Source organism: Dermacentor albipictus, chromosome 2 (genome assembly GCF_038994185.2).
Source record: "Dermacentor albipictus isolate Rhodes 1998 colony chromosome 2, USDA_Dalb.pri_finalv2, whole genome shotgun sequence".
NCBI lineage: Eukaryota > Metazoa > Arthropoda > Arachnida > Ixodida > Ixodidae > Dermacentor > Dermacentor albipictus.
Window position 1 is genome coordinate 118,941,490 of NC_091822.1, and position 17,738 is coordinate 118,959,227.

Below are 17,738 nucleotides of genomic sequence, written 5' to 3' on the forward strand. Positions count from 1 at the left end.
AGGTTCCCAGAGAACTGATTTCAAGAACCAGAGAACATTATACTAATCCACAAAAAGGGAGTTGCTAAAGAATTGAACAATTATAGGACCATTAGCTTACTTCCATCATTGTATAAAATATTCAAGATAATTTCCAATTGAATAAGGGCAACCCTGGAATTCAGTCAACCAAGAGTAGGTCAAGGCTGATTTCAGGAAATAGATCACATCCATGTAATCAATCAGGTAATCGAGAAATCTGCAGAGTACAATCAGCCTCTCTATATGGCTTTCATCGATTACGAAAAGGCATTTGATTCAGTAGAGATACCAGCAGTCATAGAAGCATTACACAATCAAGAAGTACAGGTTGCTTAAGTAAATATCTTGGAAAATATCTACAAAAATTCCACAGCTAACTTATTTCTCCACAAGAAAATAGAAAGATACCTATAAAGAAAGGGGTCAGGCAAGGAGACACAATCTCTGCAGTGCTATTCACTGCATACTTGGAAGAATTATTCAAGCTATTAAACTGGCAAAGCTTAGAAGTGAGGATCAACGGCGAATATTTCGGCAACCTTTGGTTTGCAGATGACATTGTCCTGTTCAGGAACACGGGGGACGAGTTACCACAAATGATTGAGGACCTCAACAGAGAGAGTGTAAGAGTGGGGTTGAAGAAAAATAAGCAGAAAACAAAGATAATGATCTGTGAGATAGCCTGGCAAAGGAACAAGAGTTCAAGATCGCCAGTCAGCCTTTAGAGTCTGTGAGGGAATATATGTTTACCTAGGTCATTTACTCACAGAGGATCCTGATCATGAGAAGGAAATTCACAGAAAAATAAAAATAGGTTGGAGCGCGTACGGTAGACATAGATCCTGACAGGAAGCTTACCATTGACACTAAAAATAATGGTGTAACATATGGGGCAGAAACTTGGAGACTGACAAAGCTCGAGAAGAAGTTATGGACCGCACAAAAAGCGATGGAATGAAGAATGTTAGGTGTAACATTAAGAGATAGGAAGAGAGCGGTGCAGATCAGAGAGCAAACGAGGATAGCCAATATTCTAATTGACATTAAGAGAAAGAAATGGAGCTGGGCAGGTCATGTAATGTGTAGGTTAGATAACCGGTGGGTGCAGAATGGGTGCCAAGAGAAGGTAAACGCAGTCGAGGATGGCAGAAGGCTTGGTTCAGTGATGAAATTAAGAAATTCGCAGGCGCAAGTTGGAATTGGTTGGCGCAGGACAGGGGTATTTGAACACTGCAGAGAGAGGCCTTCGTCCTGCAGTAGACATAAAATATGATGATGATGATGATGATAAAAGTAAAAGTGCACCTCAGGAAAACCGTGCAGCAAATGCAATATTTTCCGCCATAGCACATATTCCAGAATTGTGTGACAGCGTAATATGCAACATATGTCTGCAGATTCACAGACCTTATACCTTAATGAAAAGTGGCTTTTTTGACCTTGGAGAATAAGCACATCACACATATGACTATCTTTAAATGATGTAGAGAGATCAAGGTTTATTAAAGGACAGGTCACGGACGTCACGACAAAATATTTCTTAATAAAATCCAGTGTCCCCCAAGGCTCTATACTCGGTCCACTGTTTGTATTACTTATGTGAATGATCTTGCTGGTATGGTCTGTTGGAGTGTACCAGTATGCAGATAATACTGTCATTATAGCTCAGTCAACCAACTATATATATATATATATATATATATATATATATATATATATATATATATATATATATAGGGGGTTTCTTAAAGTTCAGCACGCTGGTCCCTGACCACTGGCACTTACCTGAGAGTCATGTTTGTATATATTGTATCCTGAAGATATCTGCATTTCATTTTTTGTATTCCAAAATGCATGTCATTGATAATGATTTATGATGCGCAGTGTACACGTTCTAGTCAGGCCAAATAGTGTGCCCTCTGCTCTTTATATGGTGCTTTTAAAGCTGTGGATGTGTTGTTCATGCATTATTACACTCTGACGAAGGCTTGTCCACCAGCTGAAAATGTTAAGTAAATACGTCTTCCAAAGTCTTCCAGATTCTGTACTCTTCCAAAAGGTTCGTTGTCTCTTTCCTGCATTACATATACAACAAAAATTGTGCCCCTCGGAATTTCCTTTCTTCTCGTTCATAATAAATATAGATCATGCGGTAAAAAGTATAAGATATTATATGCTCCTCTCTGTTCGAAAAGTTGTACATGCTTTGGGTTATAGTGTATTAAGGTACGGCATAACGGCATATAGTCACTATGGAATTTGTTGGCAGACTAGGGTCAACTCTTCATCGTGCTGTCTTAAAGAACATTGGCCTTAAAGAACATTTGAACCTTAATGCCAAAAGTAATGTTTTCAAAATCTTATTTATGCTGGACTTTACACACCTGCTAATCTGGAAAATGTTGTGCTAAACATTTCTGAGATAGTAGCTTCAAGGTCAAGTACGTTCTTGCACGTTGTCTGTGGCCTATGGATCCTTACCCCGTACCCCTGCAGGCGTTGCACAATATATGGCAATACAAGGATACTGTTCCTGTATATATATTTTAATAATTTATCTCAAAGTGTTTTACGCAGTCAAACAAAATACAAGTTAAAAAAGGCACTCAGGCAAATTGACAATTGCCTTACTTTCGTTTGAGACATTTCTTTTTCTTGTCCTCTATGGATTATTATAATGTGAAAAGTATGCCGATTACTCCTTGATTCTGCTGCCTGCCAGACACTGCCACTCAAGCCCTATGTGACTTTGGCAGGCCCGATTTGTACACTGTGTTTTTGTAAATTTGTGGAATAAAGTATTTTATTGCGACAGCAATTATATGGACACTCCAAGCGCATTCCTGCCGTCGGCGTCGCCATGAGTTTCCGTGAGTCCCGAGGGCGACAAAATCGTGGCCGCGCGCCGTGTGCTGTATGTGCGAGTGAAAGCGTGCGAATTAGATGGCTCAATCTCGCGCACGAAAGGGAGGAAGCGCGCCGTCTTCCGTCACGCGCAAGGCTCTGTAGCGTTGGGTGCGGAGGGGGTGCGTTCTCCAGGCGGCCCGTGCAACCGCGCGCACCCTCCCAGGCCGCTTTATCTTATCTTAAGCCATCTGCGACGGTGACAAGGCCCGCCGTGGGTAGGTGGGGGGGTGTTGACCGCGCGGCCGCTATAGTTCACGTTGATGCGGGCGGAAGCACAAGGGTCAATTCACTCGCTGCTGCTGCCGCGCTTACTCACTCCAGCGTTTTGACAGCGAGTTTCCGCTGTAATAGAGTGAGATGTGTTAATGTTTGCCTGTGCGCGCGTGATACCATGCTTGTTAATTTACTTAATATGCCTATGTTTACAACTTTATGCGGCCGATAAATCTACCATTGTTCACTAGTTATCGCAATCGATGGTTCGTCTTTCGGGCGAATTCACTGCCACCTTATTATTATATTAAAATGATCATTCACTCTGCACCCCAGGACACGTAGATGGGATATGACGACGGCTAAGGCTGTACACATCGTCCATTCCTCTGCTTGCAGGGCTAGTATTTGCCCTGCAATATTTGCTAGTAAATTGTGTTTCGTTTGCAGTTCTGTTCCATCATCAGCTCATTTTCGTTCCCGTCCCCTTTCCCAAGTGCAGGTTAGGCGACCTCTCTGCCTATCCCTCTCTCACGCGTACAGCAACTGTTTCGCATAAAGCCCCTCAGTTTCGCACTGTGAGGTACATTGACGCGTTAGATACGTCCTTGCAAATGGGCAGCAAATGTTATCATGTCATCCACACACACACACACACACACACACACACACACACACACACACACACACACACACACACACACACACACACACACACAAAAGAGAGAATTAAACCACTGCGGCGCGAAGAACCACGATCAGTGGGAAGTCATAGAGGGGAAGCCATAGAATAAAGAAACAAATCATATAGATGACCAAATGGTGTGAAGAGCGCAATACACTCTTAAAACGGTTGCACCCTTTGGGGTGTATATTTGTCCCACAACAATAATCGTCATCTGCCTTGCTTGCGTTACCTTTCTTGAAAACTCGGCGCTCGCTACTTTCCTGTCGAGAATGCTGCTTCATACTGATAACGCGCATGCCGTTCGTGACTGGGAAGTACCGGGCTCGCAGCGTTAAAGAAAGGAAACGCGGGCAAGACAGATGACGATTATCATTGTGGGACAAGATAAGCCCCAAAGGGTGTAAATTTTTCTAAGAGTGTAAATTTGAATTAGCAGTTCGCTCACTCTGGGAGCACATGGCAATACACCAAATCTTGGGGTGCAGGGGGATCTGGGATGGTCTTCTTTGGAGGGCAGAGAGGCCAGTAGCAAAGTAGCATCTGAGGAGCAATTGAGAAAATTGGGGGAAATGCGGTGGGCTAGCAGGAAGTTTTTCAGTTACTTATATCACGAGGAATGTTGACACAAGGAGGAGGAAGCGAAAAGCGAATACTTGTGCAGCACTCGGGGGACAGGTAAGGAATTATCAGTCAAGGAAAAAGGTTAAGGAGACAGAGAGGGATATGTGGAAAGCAGAGATGCAAACCAAATCAGCATTAGAGACACACAGGGCGTTTAAGCAAGAAATAGCCAAAGAAATATTTACGATAACTCTAAGGGAAGCTGTTGTTTGAGGCCAGAACAGGTTTACTGCGGACTAAAACGTATCGAGCCAGATACCAGCAGATAGATTTGTTGCGCGGGGCGTGTGGAGAGAAGGAAACGGATGAACACCTGATACTTGCTTGTAAACAACTTCACCCTGCAGTTGAATGTAACGGGGAACTATTCAAAGCTTTCGGTTTTAAAGACAGTGAAAGTAAAATAGACTTTAAACAAGTAGAAATAACTAAACGGAGGCCATCTGATTGGTGGATATAATACCAACGCAAAAGTAAAGGAGTAAATACATACACTCTACACCCTAAGAACAGTTGACACCCTTTGGCTTGCCCCTTCTGCCACACAAAAATAATCGTCATCTGCCTTGGTGCGTTTCCTTTCTTTATCGCTGCGAGCCCGGAACTTTCCAGTAACGAACGGCACGCGCGTTATCAGAAGAGGCACTCCAAAGGGTGTAAACTGTTCTTAGAGTGCAAGAACAGTTTACACCCTTTGGCTTGCCCCTTCTGCCACACAAAAATAATCGTCATCTGCCTTGATGCGTTTCCTTTCTTTATCGCTGCGAGCCCAGCACTTTCCAGTAACGAACGGCACGCGCGCGTTATCAGCATTGAACAGTTTACACCCTTTGGAGTGCCCTTTCTGATAACGCGCGTGCCGTTCGTCGCTGGAAAGTTCCGGGCTTGCAGCGATAAAGAAAGGAAACGCATCAAGGCAGATGACGATTGTTTTTGTGTGGCAGAAGGGCCAAGCCAAAGGGTGTAAACTGTTCTTAGAGTGTATAGGTATACATGCATATGTATATCCCAATGCCTCCTTTACTACACTCTAAGAACAGTTTACACCCTTTGGCTTGCCCCTTCTGCCACACAAAAATAATCGTCATCTGCCTTGATGCGTTTCCTTTCTTTATCGCTGCAAGCCCGGAACTTTCCAGTGACGAACGGCACGCGCGTTATCAGAAGAGGCACTCCAAAAGGTGTAAACTGTTCTGTGCTGATAACGCGCGTGCCGTTCGTTACTGGAAAGTTCCGGGCTCGCAGCGATAAAGAAAGGAAACGCATCAAGGCAGATGACGATTATTTTTGTGTGGCAGAAGGGGCAAGCCAAAGGGTGTAAACTGTTCTTAGAGTGTAGTAAAGGAGGCATTGATATATCCATTCAAGTCTAGGTGGCGCACGCCGCCGCCAACCGATTCAAAGGATTGAGCCTCAATCATCCATCCACCCATCTAGCGACTGCAAAGCCCTCTGCTGGATAAACACACAAGCAAACACACTACGCTAGCAGACAAACAGCGGCACGTGTTTTCTGCATGTTTTCTGTTGCGGCGTGTTTAACGGCTGTGAAATGCATGGGGATGATTCTGAAGCTGTCGAGAACAGCGCTGAAAAGCAGCGCAAGAGTCGCTTCCTTGACGCTTTCTACAAGCTAGCCGATACAAAGTTGGAATATCGCGTTAGTGGTGCTGAAACCGTCATCAAGGAGTTGCTGAAGTCATCGGAAGAGGTACGGCTTCGTTTTTTTTTTCGGATTTTGAAAGTGTGGCATGAGTTCGTGACTAGAGAAACTCTGCGTCTTTCTTTGGTGATTTCGATCAAAGCAAAAGAGCTCGCGACCGAACGATCGCACTTTTAAGTTGGCTCCACGAGAATGATGGCGCGGAAACTAGCTAGACGTCTTCGATTTGCCCAGCTTGGCACTGCCACTCAATGCTATTGCGCTTTCTTTTTCAGTCTGACTCTTCCAATAAGCTGCATTACACGATCGAGCGACTGATCAAGGGCCTGCCATCAACACGAAAGTTCGCCCGGGTTGGATTTGCCGCAACACTTGTGGAGGTAAGATGTCACTTCGTAACCGCGCGACAAACAGCACCGATATTCGTTCGCGCTAATAATTTCTGCGGATGTTCGTCTTACGGCCATTTCGTGTTAGGCTGTGTCTTTTGAAGGATGAAAGAAACAAAGCCTCGATCGGTGTGATGCAGTTTAAATGTTTGGGTGTTCTGTCTGTTTGCAACGTTCTGTGCGTCTTTTGTCATTGGTAGGTTCTCAGGACGTTCCCCGAGGTCACTGCGGAACAAGTTCAAGGCTTCATTCTGAAAAATCTTCCTGAAGACGCAAAGGAGGTATGACTTCAGAATTTTTATGTAAAGAAAACACTTATTCAGTGGCGTAGCAACAAGGGGGATGGGGCGCCGTGGGCCCCGGGTGCAAGGGGCCAGTGGGGGGGTGTCATATACGTCTGAAGACAGCCGGAACTTGATATTCTCGCCTTCTTCGACTACAGCCGGGGGGGGGGGGGAGGGGGGTGCCAGACGACCTAACTACGCCACTACACTTATTATTTGGAAAGATTGGATGCGCTTTGTAGACGATGACAAGAAAGAAGACGGCAATCCCGTCTTCTGTCTTGTGATCGTCTACAAAGCGCATCCAATCTTTCCAAATAAAACGAACCAACTTGCCCAACAACGCATCCTGCTAAAAAACACTTACTATGTTGTGTAACACTGACCGCCAGTTAAATTTGTTAAGTTTTCAATAACACAATGATACTCGATCAGCAAATTTTATACAAGGATAAATTAAGAGTGTTGTTTAGTTTCGGATCAGCGTGTTGCAGGAATTTTAATGATTTGGATACACAAACCTAGCTATGTTTATATGTCTCTCATATTTGAGTGCAGTGTGTGGATAAATTAAAAAAAAATGAGCCTGTGGTGAAGTGCAAACTCATTTGTATGCTGTTCCGGTTATGTGAGTGTTGAGGCCTAGCAAAGTTATCTCGTGAGAAAGGTGAATGCATGTGTGCACTGAGAAAAACTGCTACATGCGTTTGAAAATTTTTTTTTTCTTTTGTCTAGGCTACTCATATTTCGCGTTGTATAGAGATGACATTTTCGGGTCTGTCTGCTTTAATGTATCCTCTTGTTACTTTGACATCTGTAATTTGACTATCACAGTGGTGCACTCAGTCGCAGGAAGTGGTTGCCATGTCGATTTGCCTTTCTCACACTGATGTTATTCTGGTATCCTGCCATGTGTGGCGGTACAGCGGAAGCAGCACCCAAATCTGTCCCCGATGGCTGCGACATCTGCGTCAGCCGTTGTCCAGCCGTCCAATATTAGTAGCGGGTGACTTTAATGCACCACACATGGCTTAGGGGTATCCCGCCACTAGCGCCTGAGGCCAAATAGTCGTAGAAACTTTTCTAGATGCCTAGTTCGTGCTTTTCAACGCCCCAGCCACATCAACTCGTCGTCGGGATCATGCTGGTGTCTTGGCTTACTCCTGGGATTTCACTTGATGGTTGGGCCATGCATCAGTGAACTGGAATCAAGAACCAAATTGTTGGGGCAGTGACCACTAGTCCTTACATATAGGCATATAACCAGATTGTCCCCGGCGCTTACGCCAAAAGTGTCATGCACTAACTGGGATCTATTCCGTGCTAAACCAAATGTGCGGATGTTGTCAAATGCTGGCGATGCTCATGTGGACCTCGTGAACATCATTAGGACTTTGGTTTCCGGTGCTGCACAGTGCATATGGGTCGATGAGTCCCGTCCAGCGACAGACCTACAACTTCTACGTCTGTGGGCACAACGTCGGCGTGTGGAGAGTGTTGTGTCTTGCTGTCCAGACTCCAGCTTTGCTTGTTGCAACCTCAACCGAGCAACTGCAGTGGCTTGCAGACATGAAAAGAAACTTTCCCAGAGCAACTGGATGGAATGGTGTGTGTCGCTTGGACCTTCATCTACTACAGCTTCGGTGTGGTGGACATTCCGGGCAATGGAACGAGGTCCACGTACCCCTGACTTAGTCTCCAGTGTGTCTTGCATCCGGACTGGGCCCTGCGGTATTCGCATCGGAGATTGTGCGTTCTTTGTATCCAAATTTCGACAGTGCACCTCCCACCTTTACCCGCTCATTCACCATTCCGGCCCATGCGGGAGGAGTCCCATGTAATGGGGACGTTGACGGCTTGGAGTCACCGTTCGTTATAGCTGTACTATTAGTGACAATCAACAAGGCTTAATCGTGGACTGCCCCTGGACCTGATGGCATACTGCACGAGGTACTGTACAAAAACATGGAGGGACCTGCTCTTGAGTGGCTTCTTGACTATATATATATTGTGTGGAACACTGGAGAGGTTCCGATGTCGTGGAAACACGTGGCTGTTGTGGCCATTCTGAAGCAGGGAAAGCCACCTGGCATTCTCGCAAACCTGCGACCAATCACCCTTACTGCCACACTATGTAAGCTGATAGAGCGAATGGTGGCAACATGCCTCAGCTGGTGGCTTGAGCATTTTGGGTGGTATCACCCAACCCAAATTGGATTTCAGCCTCAACTGGGCACTGATCTTAAGATGGCTTAGAATACCTTTCCTCCGCAGTACTCATTGGTGGTTTCTCCCACTGCGTGCTGACACTGCTTGTGATGGACATACGTTGAGCTTATAACAGTGTGAGCCATGAGGCTGTCCTTGGTATCCTGCAGTGGATTCACTTACCTCCTCATGCTCACGCATTCATTCAATAATTTCTTTGTGAGTGCTCCTTTTCTGTCCATCTTCTCGGAAGGAACGATGGACAGTTTGTGACCAAGTGCAGAGTGCCGCAGGGATCCGTTCTTGCACTGATATTGTTTAATGTTGTGATACTGCCGATGGTATGGGAGCTGGCAAATATTACGGACGTACAACTCGGGATGCATACTGATGATGTGACGGTATGGACTACACGTCACGAAGCATCAGAAGCATCAGGAGCACATTGAAGCATCAGAAACGGGCACAGCAGGAAGCACTTGATATAACACTTGCTTGGTGCACGCCAGTGGAGCTCATGCTGTTGACTGAAAAGACCTAACAGCTGGGGCTGTCAAAAGCTTAACCAAGCCCCTTTTCGACTTACGCTCGATGGTCACGTCTTGGCAGAGGTAACCATAGTCCGAGTGCTCGGAGTGCAATTTTCTGCATCCGGATCAGCATCGCCCTAGCCATGATCTGCCTGCATATCCACTTCTAGCATGCTCCACCTCTTTAGTCGCATTGCCCAGAAATCGGATGGGGCTTGCACTCATATTGCTCAGCAACTGGTTTGCTCCGTATTCCAGCCTTGCTTGATCTATCAATCACAGTTTCAGTGTCTTACCAAAGCAGAATGGGCTCGACAGGAAAACCTTAACCACGAAGCCATGCGTGTGATTACAGGCCTTCCAAGGCTCACACCTATCATGACACTTCGGACAGAAGACCAGGGGAACATACTTGATGAGCTCATTCATTAAAGACGTGAAGCGCAGGCGATAAAACATAGTAGTGTTCCTGAGGCTGCTGCCTTGGCGAATTATATGGACCCGTCTTTCCTCTTAATAGATCAACCCTTATTGCAGCTAGCCCCATGGGGCCACTGCCAAGTTACTAACAACAAGCCACTTGGTTGAATTTGGCACCTGAATAATCGAAACTCAAATTCCGTGAGAACCACCACACCTGTGCCTTCCTGTTCGGAGTTCCAGGAAATAGACCTAAGTGCCTATGCGGATGCCGGGTTGAGTTTGGCATTTCTTCATGCCTGCTTAGTGTGCCTCTCCTATCCATATGTAAACCAGACTTGTTCTTATGAGTGTGATACACCCATTATCTCAATACTGGCGGAGCTAGTTGCACTCCATGATGACCTGACCGCTCTGTTGCCAATTGCCAAGGTGCAAAGCCCAAGAAGCGTGATCCTCTACACTGATTTTATGCAAGCGGTGCACTCACTGTGTCATGTCAATTGTACAACTGGTGTAGTGGTGGACTTTCACCGAGGTGCGACGACTTACCCAGGCCTGGTTCAAGTCTGTTGGGTTCATCGATCATACCGCGGCAGATGCCGCATTCTACCCCTTGGCGGTCATGCCTCTGCTCATGCTCTCACACTCTGAAACAATGGACATTCAGAAAGAAATTCTTCGGCACGCCACGCGAGCTCTCATACCTCTGTGTGATTCTGACCTCCTGGGTGGCCTTACCCATCAAGAGGAGGTATCGCTCCGAAGAGTTCATGTGAGTGCGGCTGTCACACTATCCATCTGCGTGCAGTGGGGATATATCGACACCTCCTCTAGATGCCTGTACTGTCCTGCGCCACCAAAGAAAGCGGACCTACAGTCCTTAATATGGACACGCCCTGGTCTGCAATCAGCTCGTCAACGTCATCTGAGCCATGAGTGAGTGAGTGAAGAAACTTTATTGCGGGTCCGGCGAGGATGCAAACTCGTCGTGCACCTGGCTAGTGCCATGTCGGGATCGACAGGTCTAGCCCACTAGCCCAGTCACGGGCACGCCAGAGAGCCAGGATTTGCTTATCTAGAGCGGGGCTATACAGAAGCGAGTCCCACTCCTCCTTGATGAACTCGGGGTATATTGACCCGCACTCCCAGAGCATGTGTGTTAGAGTGGAGGTCTGCCCGCAGGACGGTGGGCCTCCACCCTAATCAGCCGCCAGACTTACACAAGTGGATCTTTGGCCCTCATCACCGCTCCTTATTGGACTATATACAAGAGACAGAGCTTCACAGTTATGTGTAACACTTCCTTTTGATGCCGCAAGGCAAACTAACGCAATAATAATAAAAAAATTGACTTTTTTTTTTTCATTTGACTGTATTCAAAAGTACAAAAGGTGCCCATGCTCTTCTGTGGAAAAAAAGAAGTAATTAAGGTTGTAATTTTGACCTTGCGTGTTGAATGCGAGACAGTTTAAACTATCGCAAACTGCTATAAGAATAGCTGAATGGGATTATTATTTCAATATATGAAGTAGAACATGTGGCAGAGATGTGATGCAAGAGAGGGGAAGAAGGAGAGGGAATGGGTAGGCCTGCTCCGCCCAGACTGTTGAACACATAGCCTCATAAAAGTTACTCACCTGTCAAAACTGTGATTCATGCTGTGGTGTAAAGGATGAGAACTGCATTTTTCTTTAAATTTGGCAGAAAGCATAGCAAAGCTCACAAAGGCTATGTGTGCTAGGTGTGTATATAATGCTCTTATAGAAGAAGCTCAATCTCGGTTTGCAGGAGACAAAAACGTTTGAGTCAGTTTGCTGTAATTGTGTGTAAGCCTGTGCAGTCCTCCCGAGATGATTTAATCTTGTGAGTGTGTGTTTATGTCTGTGACTTTCTTCTAGGATAAGAACCATGTTGTCCTGGGGCGCTGCCTTGCACTTGCTGCCCTCGCCCATTCTGGGAAGGCAGTCAAAGCAGCGGGCAGTGTTGCAAAGGAAGTGCTGGAGCTTGGCACACGCTACAGTCACCTCCAACTCATGGCATGCGACATCTTTAAGGACCTTCTTAACCAAGTACTGCTTTTTTGTTTTTGCAAGCACACGCTTCTTTGTTCACACTTGCACTTCTTTATCCTCAATATTCTTGCTCTACTGTTGAATCTCTACATATTAAATTTTGCCTTACATTGAGGTATAGTTGCTACATTTTAACATAGAAAGATGAAAGCATTTTATATATACTCAAACATTAAGGGAAGGAATTCATGATATATTAGGTCTGCTAGATGTCAAAACTGCCCCGGATACTGTCTTTTTTGCTGTTGTAAAGTCTAGTTCAGTACGGCGTAAATAAAACTTTAAAATAAAGATTTTGGACTAGTCCGCTCACCAGCAGTGCTCACCTACTTGCGTTGTGTTTATCGGGACAGGGCATTATATACCGATGGCACAACAGAGTCTTGTTGGTGAAGTGTGGCTAAGGACTGTTTGAGCCACTCAAGTTCTTCTCTACAGCATCCATGCCTCCTTTCCGCTGATTTCTGGATCTCAAGAAGGCAGAATTGTTGCAGATGTCATTGCTTGTTTATAATTAATGACATCTGACAACGTTTCCTTTTTGAGGCAAAATTGCAAATCGGACAGCTTGGTGTAGTTCCCTCTTTCCTGGTAACTCTAAAATCAGTTTGATATCAGCGCACTACAAATGACTGAGTGCTATCAAGGGTTGCGCTGTAACAAATTCTGCAAACAAAAACAAGTATAGGATCATCTAACTACCTTGCTTTCTAATTCTTGTATGAAAACAGATTTGCTAAACCATTTTTTACAAACATAACCTGCTTTTACCTTTCTAAGTTTCATAATTTAGACATGTAGGATATTGGTGGATATGTGGATATTGCAATATCAACCAATTTTCTAATTTGTTTCACATATTCGGTGTATTGAAGATACTTGACACTGTTCTGTTTGTCACCGAGCCTTGTATAACGACTGTAGGCACAGAGTTTTCACACATGTTGATTGCTGGTATGTCAGTAGATCAAGCACATGCAGCTGTGAAATGCAGAACGGATGATGTTTGTTTGTACAAACTTTACAGTGGCCATCTAGTGTTGCTAATAGAAGCTTTTTCAGCCATATATGCAAAAACATCTATTTCTTAGTTACACCTATCGCTGCTTTGTGTTGCAGGTGAATGAAAAGAACTTCAAGAAGAAAGTGTGGCCTGAGTTGCAGGAAATGTTGTCCTGTGGGTGGGAGGACTGTACGCCCCTCAAGCTCTATGTCCTGGTCCAAGCAGCATCCAGATTTCCAGTGAGCCCTATAAAATAACTTCTCACATTTCGCTACAACCTAGTTTTAGTGTTGCAGCTTAAAGCTATTCGACAGGAATTTCGTATAAGCATGAGTCAGGGTTGTGGAGCATGGGTTAAAAATTTGTCATATGCATAGCCTGTCGTTTGTACAGGGTATGTTAATGGCAGTGCCATACAAATGTAAAACCATGTGCGTTATTATTGCAAAACACATCTGATGGTGTTGCATGCAGCCTACAGATTATCAGGACAGTGGCAACAAAACGTTCCACATTGTGTTAACAGTAGCAGCTGCAGTAGTAGTTAACAGTAGCCGACACCACACAGCTCTTGTCTATGTAGAGGTGCCGAGTGATGCCACCCTTCACATTCTATTTTCTAATTTTCATTGCAGGCCATGGTGGATGGAGCCTTTCTACAAGATAATTGGGGTTGCGATAGTATTCTGGACAAGGAAAACTTTGCACACATTGTACAGATACTTCAGGTAAGCTGTATGAATTATCGGAAACTACTGTTGTGAGGCTAGTCATCTTAACTCGACAATGGCTCCTGCAACACATTACCAGTGGAATCGTGTGACTGTGGTCAATGTCTGATTTTTCGAATTCGCAGGAGCCGTGGAAATGTCCAAAAAATGAATGCATGCCTTTTAACTGCCCTCAAGGGCCCAAATACCCACAGCCACGACCGAAGCAGCCTTGGAGGCATGTCCATACAGTTACTAGGCATCTCGGTGCTTGTACTGTGACAGGAGACGGCGGGTGCGCGCGCGTATATTTAAGGAACACATTTTATGTTCCGTGGCTGTGGCCCCTTTGCACTCTTGGTATGCTTGACCACGATACATTGCGTGTGCTTAACCTCATAACACTGCTGCATTGCGGCGAAACTAACTTTCGGGAATCGGCTTTATGCAACGCTTTCCGCGCTTCGACGCCATCGGAGAGGAGGACGAAGGCGGAGTCGGCACCATTGCGGTGAATCCTTTAAATGACAGTGGCGAATCCTTTAAATGAAAAGACATGGCACCGAACAACAGCAAGCGTGGTAGCGAAGATCGAAGATGCTAGGCCTAACGACAGCACAATACTACGGCTGCCAGCGGATCGGCGTGCGAGAGCATTGGTTCAGGCCTGCGAGATACTCAAAATCGCTACGGTGGTAGCTTCAATTAATGCCATTTCGGACCTGCGGTCACGGCAAAAATCCGAAACATCGGATGACGAAAGGTTTCAACGTCCGAAATTACAGATGTCCTTATGCATTGGCTCTATGGAATATTCGGCGGCGCCGCGAAGGCGTCCGGATTATAAGACATGGCCAAAAAATTTGTTGTTGATTGTGTTTCATTTCCACGCTTTCGTTTTTGTTCTGTGGGTGGCTAAACAGCCTTCCTTGTGTCAGATGAAAAAAAAAAATTGCATTGCTGCGTTGATGCCTCTTTTTTTTTGCTTCTAAGCAATACCTTTTACTTGCTAGTGGCATGATGTCATACCTTTTATTTAGTGTGCATGCCTATTGCAGTCATCTTGTGTGAGGTGCATTCTAACGGTGATAGAAAAATGCTAAAGGGGAAGGTTGCTTACCTTGTCTGCATGATAAAAAATGTGCGGTTGTTGGAAGTTATGTCGAGTACATTCACATGTTGCTGTTAGACATGAGCTTGTGACACCAGTAAACTTTAAATATTTCTAAATTTTTACGATAAATATTTGAAACAATGTAGTTTGGGCTCCCAGCTGTTTTCCGTGAACTTCGGGCTTCTTATATTGTACTTGGTCGTCAAGAATCCTGGTGAGCATATTATCTTCATTTGACAGCCAGTGAAAAAGAACTTGACGGTTACTGAACCCAACGAAGACAAGTTGGTTTGTCGAGTCAAATGATGTGCTAGCCCCTGCAAAATGAAATTTCCTTCCCATGTATTCCTAACATTTGTTTCTCCACTGTAGGTGTTAAGGTATTTTTAATTTAAAAAGTATTCAGTGCCATCATTGTCAATAAAAATTTAGCCCTGCGACAATGGGACATATTTACCAGCAGTACAGGGCAAGATGCAGGAGAATAAGTTGACAGGGCAAAACAATGGCTAGTAAAGTTGTACTCCAGCAATTTGCTCTGTCACCTACTCCTATGTTCTCCCTGCTTGACAGGGAGAACATGTCTAATGATTTGCGTAACCAACTTGTCTGCCTTTCAACCTGCGCCTATTGGTGTGCAGTGTATAACCCAGGCCAAGTAGGCGAAGACTTCTCCATAAAAAATTGTATTCACCATGTCCTAGCCTAATTGTGAACTGCGCATATTCGCTTTTGCGGAATGCAGAAATCGACGGTTGTCCATCCTAGAGTTCATCCTGTCTGCCCATTGATCCTGCAAGCTGTCATAACCACAAAAGGCTTCAAAAAGTTCTGGAAAACCCTTGTGGATGGTGAGACACAACCTTTTTTGCTGCTTTCTAGTCTGGCAACTTTGACAAGCTGCCACACATGGTGCTGGTTTACTGTAACAACGTAATGGTAGAATGTTGAGCTAAAAATTGTACTGGGACAAACTGCCTTGCCTTGAGAAATCGGTTCTGCTTGTTGGTAGTTAATGTTTATTTGTGTCATGGAAATTCATGTATATAACAAGCTCTAGAAAGGTGGACGTGGCAGCTATTATGCCTACTACATGTATAGTATGCCTAATGAAAATTCTAGCTTTTGTAATGGGGAGTTCATCGGATGCCTGGTTGTTAATCCTTGTTGAGTGTATAAAAAAAGGAGTAAAAATATGTGCATGCAATGGATTAAGCAGTGGCTTCTGGATGTACAGCATAATCAATGGCCTGTTCAAGCACTGTGCACCCTTCTGGAAGCTTGGCAAAAACTTTCTCCTAGAGTGCTAATGCCTATCAGCTTAATGTGTAAAAGATGCTGCCTAATGTGCAGAGAGTAATTGTGATGAATGTAAACAAATTTATGGTGCCACGTGATGCTGTAAAGATGGCAAATATTGAAACTGTCAGTGGCCTTTCTTGGCGCCTATGGTTGCTTTCTAGAGCTTCAGTCGTGTCCCTTTGTTTTTTTCAGGGGGCCTCCTTACTTCACGTCGGGAGGAGCACATCTTCCTGGCTGTACAGCTTGTCAAGTGGTGCCTGCCTCAGCTTACTACAACAGATAAGGTCCGAGTCATTTGTGGCAAAGTATTGTGGGTCTTCCTCCCAAATGACTCATTCTATCAACCAATGGCCCTCAGTCCCCAGCAGCTGTGGAGTACCTAAGACGGGGGTTGAGACCTGTAAAGCAGCAGAGGGTGCTAAGAATCTCTGGGCCCGGATAGGCCGCCAATGGAAGCTGGCTCTGGCGACATTTAACACCCAAACTCTCTCAAGTGAAGCTACCTTAGCAGGACTTCTTCGGGAACTGTCAGGCATTGTTTGGGATATTATTGGCCTTAGTGAGTTTAGAAGAACTGGTGAGGCTTATAGATTGCTGACGTCCTCTGCTATAGAGGACCTCCAGATGAGAAGCAGTATGGAGTAGGATTTCTCATCCATAAGGACATAGTGGGCAACATTGACGAATTCTACAGCATTAATAAGAGGGTAGCAGTGGTCGTAATAAAACCTAATAAGAGGTATAGATTAAAGGTAGTACAAGCCCACGCTCCAATCTCCAGTCATGATGATGATGAAATAGATAAGCTTTTGGAACATGTTGAATAAGCAATGAGAAAAGTACAAATTCAGTATACCCTAGTAATGGGTGACTTCAATGCAAAAGTGGGGAGGAAAGCAGGCTGGTGAAAAAGCAATTGGCAACTATGGTGTCGATTCTAGGAACATTAAAGGAGAGATGTTGGTAGAATTTGTAGAAAGGAGTAAGCTGCGAATAATGAATACCTTCATCAGGAAGCGTAGCAACATAAAGTGGACCTGGAAGAGCCCTAATGGTGAAACAAGAAATGAAATTGATTTCATAATTTCTGCCAATCCCAGCATAGTGCAGGATGTAGAAATTTAGGTAAGGTAAAGTGCAGTGATCATAGGTTAGTGAGGTCTAGGATTCACCTCAATTTGAAGAGATAAAGAGCGAAATTGGTGAAGAAGAAACAGAGAGAGATAGAGACAAAAGGGGAGGAAGGACAGGTTAGCCAGTGTAAGTACTGGCTGGCTACCTTGTGTTGGGAAAAGGGAATAAAAGGAGAAAAAACAAGAAAAACACTGAGAAAAATTCACACAGTAACGCAGTGCTACGCACTACTACATTCAAAAGATGGTCACACAATTTGCAAGTCCTTAAAAACTTCAGCAAAGCCCTTAAAGCCTTGAGTGCCGAAACCCGCCTGGACCAGTGCCCTAGAACTTTTTCTTCTGTGATGGAGCGATTGTCCAGTTTTTCGAGCGTGGTGACTAGCACTTTTCTTGGCACATTGTAATGGGGACAGCCACAGAGGAGGTGCTCGATTGTCTACTCGCAGCCGCAGGT

At 44.9% G+C, this 17,738-nt stretch overlaps 1 protein-coding gene across 1 annotated transcript in view; it reads left to right on the top strand.

Annotated features, from left to right (window-relative positions):
* Positions 1–5,900: 5,900 nt before the first annotated feature.
* Positions 5,901–17,738, top strand: part of LOC135918894 (myb-binding protein 1A-like protein) — a 68,468-nt gene continuing 56,630 nt past the window's right edge. Inside the window, exons 1-8 of the mRNA XM_065452578.2 lie at positions 5,901–6,161; positions 6,389–6,493; positions 6,703–6,783; positions 11,846–12,016; positions 13,139–13,261; positions 13,658–13,750; positions 15,592–15,697; positions 16,341–16,432. Of these exons, the coding sequence (XP_065308650.1) occupies positions 6,003–6,161; positions 6,389–6,493; positions 6,703–6,783; positions 11,846–12,016; positions 13,139–13,261; positions 13,658–13,750; positions 15,592–15,697; positions 16,341–16,432 (930 nt within the window). The 5' untranslated portion in view covers positions 5,901–6,002. The remainder of the gene's footprint in view (positions 6,162–6,388; positions 6,494–6,702; positions 6,784–11,845; positions 12,017–13,138; positions 13,262–13,657; positions 13,751–15,591; positions 15,698–16,340; positions 16,433–17,738) is intronic.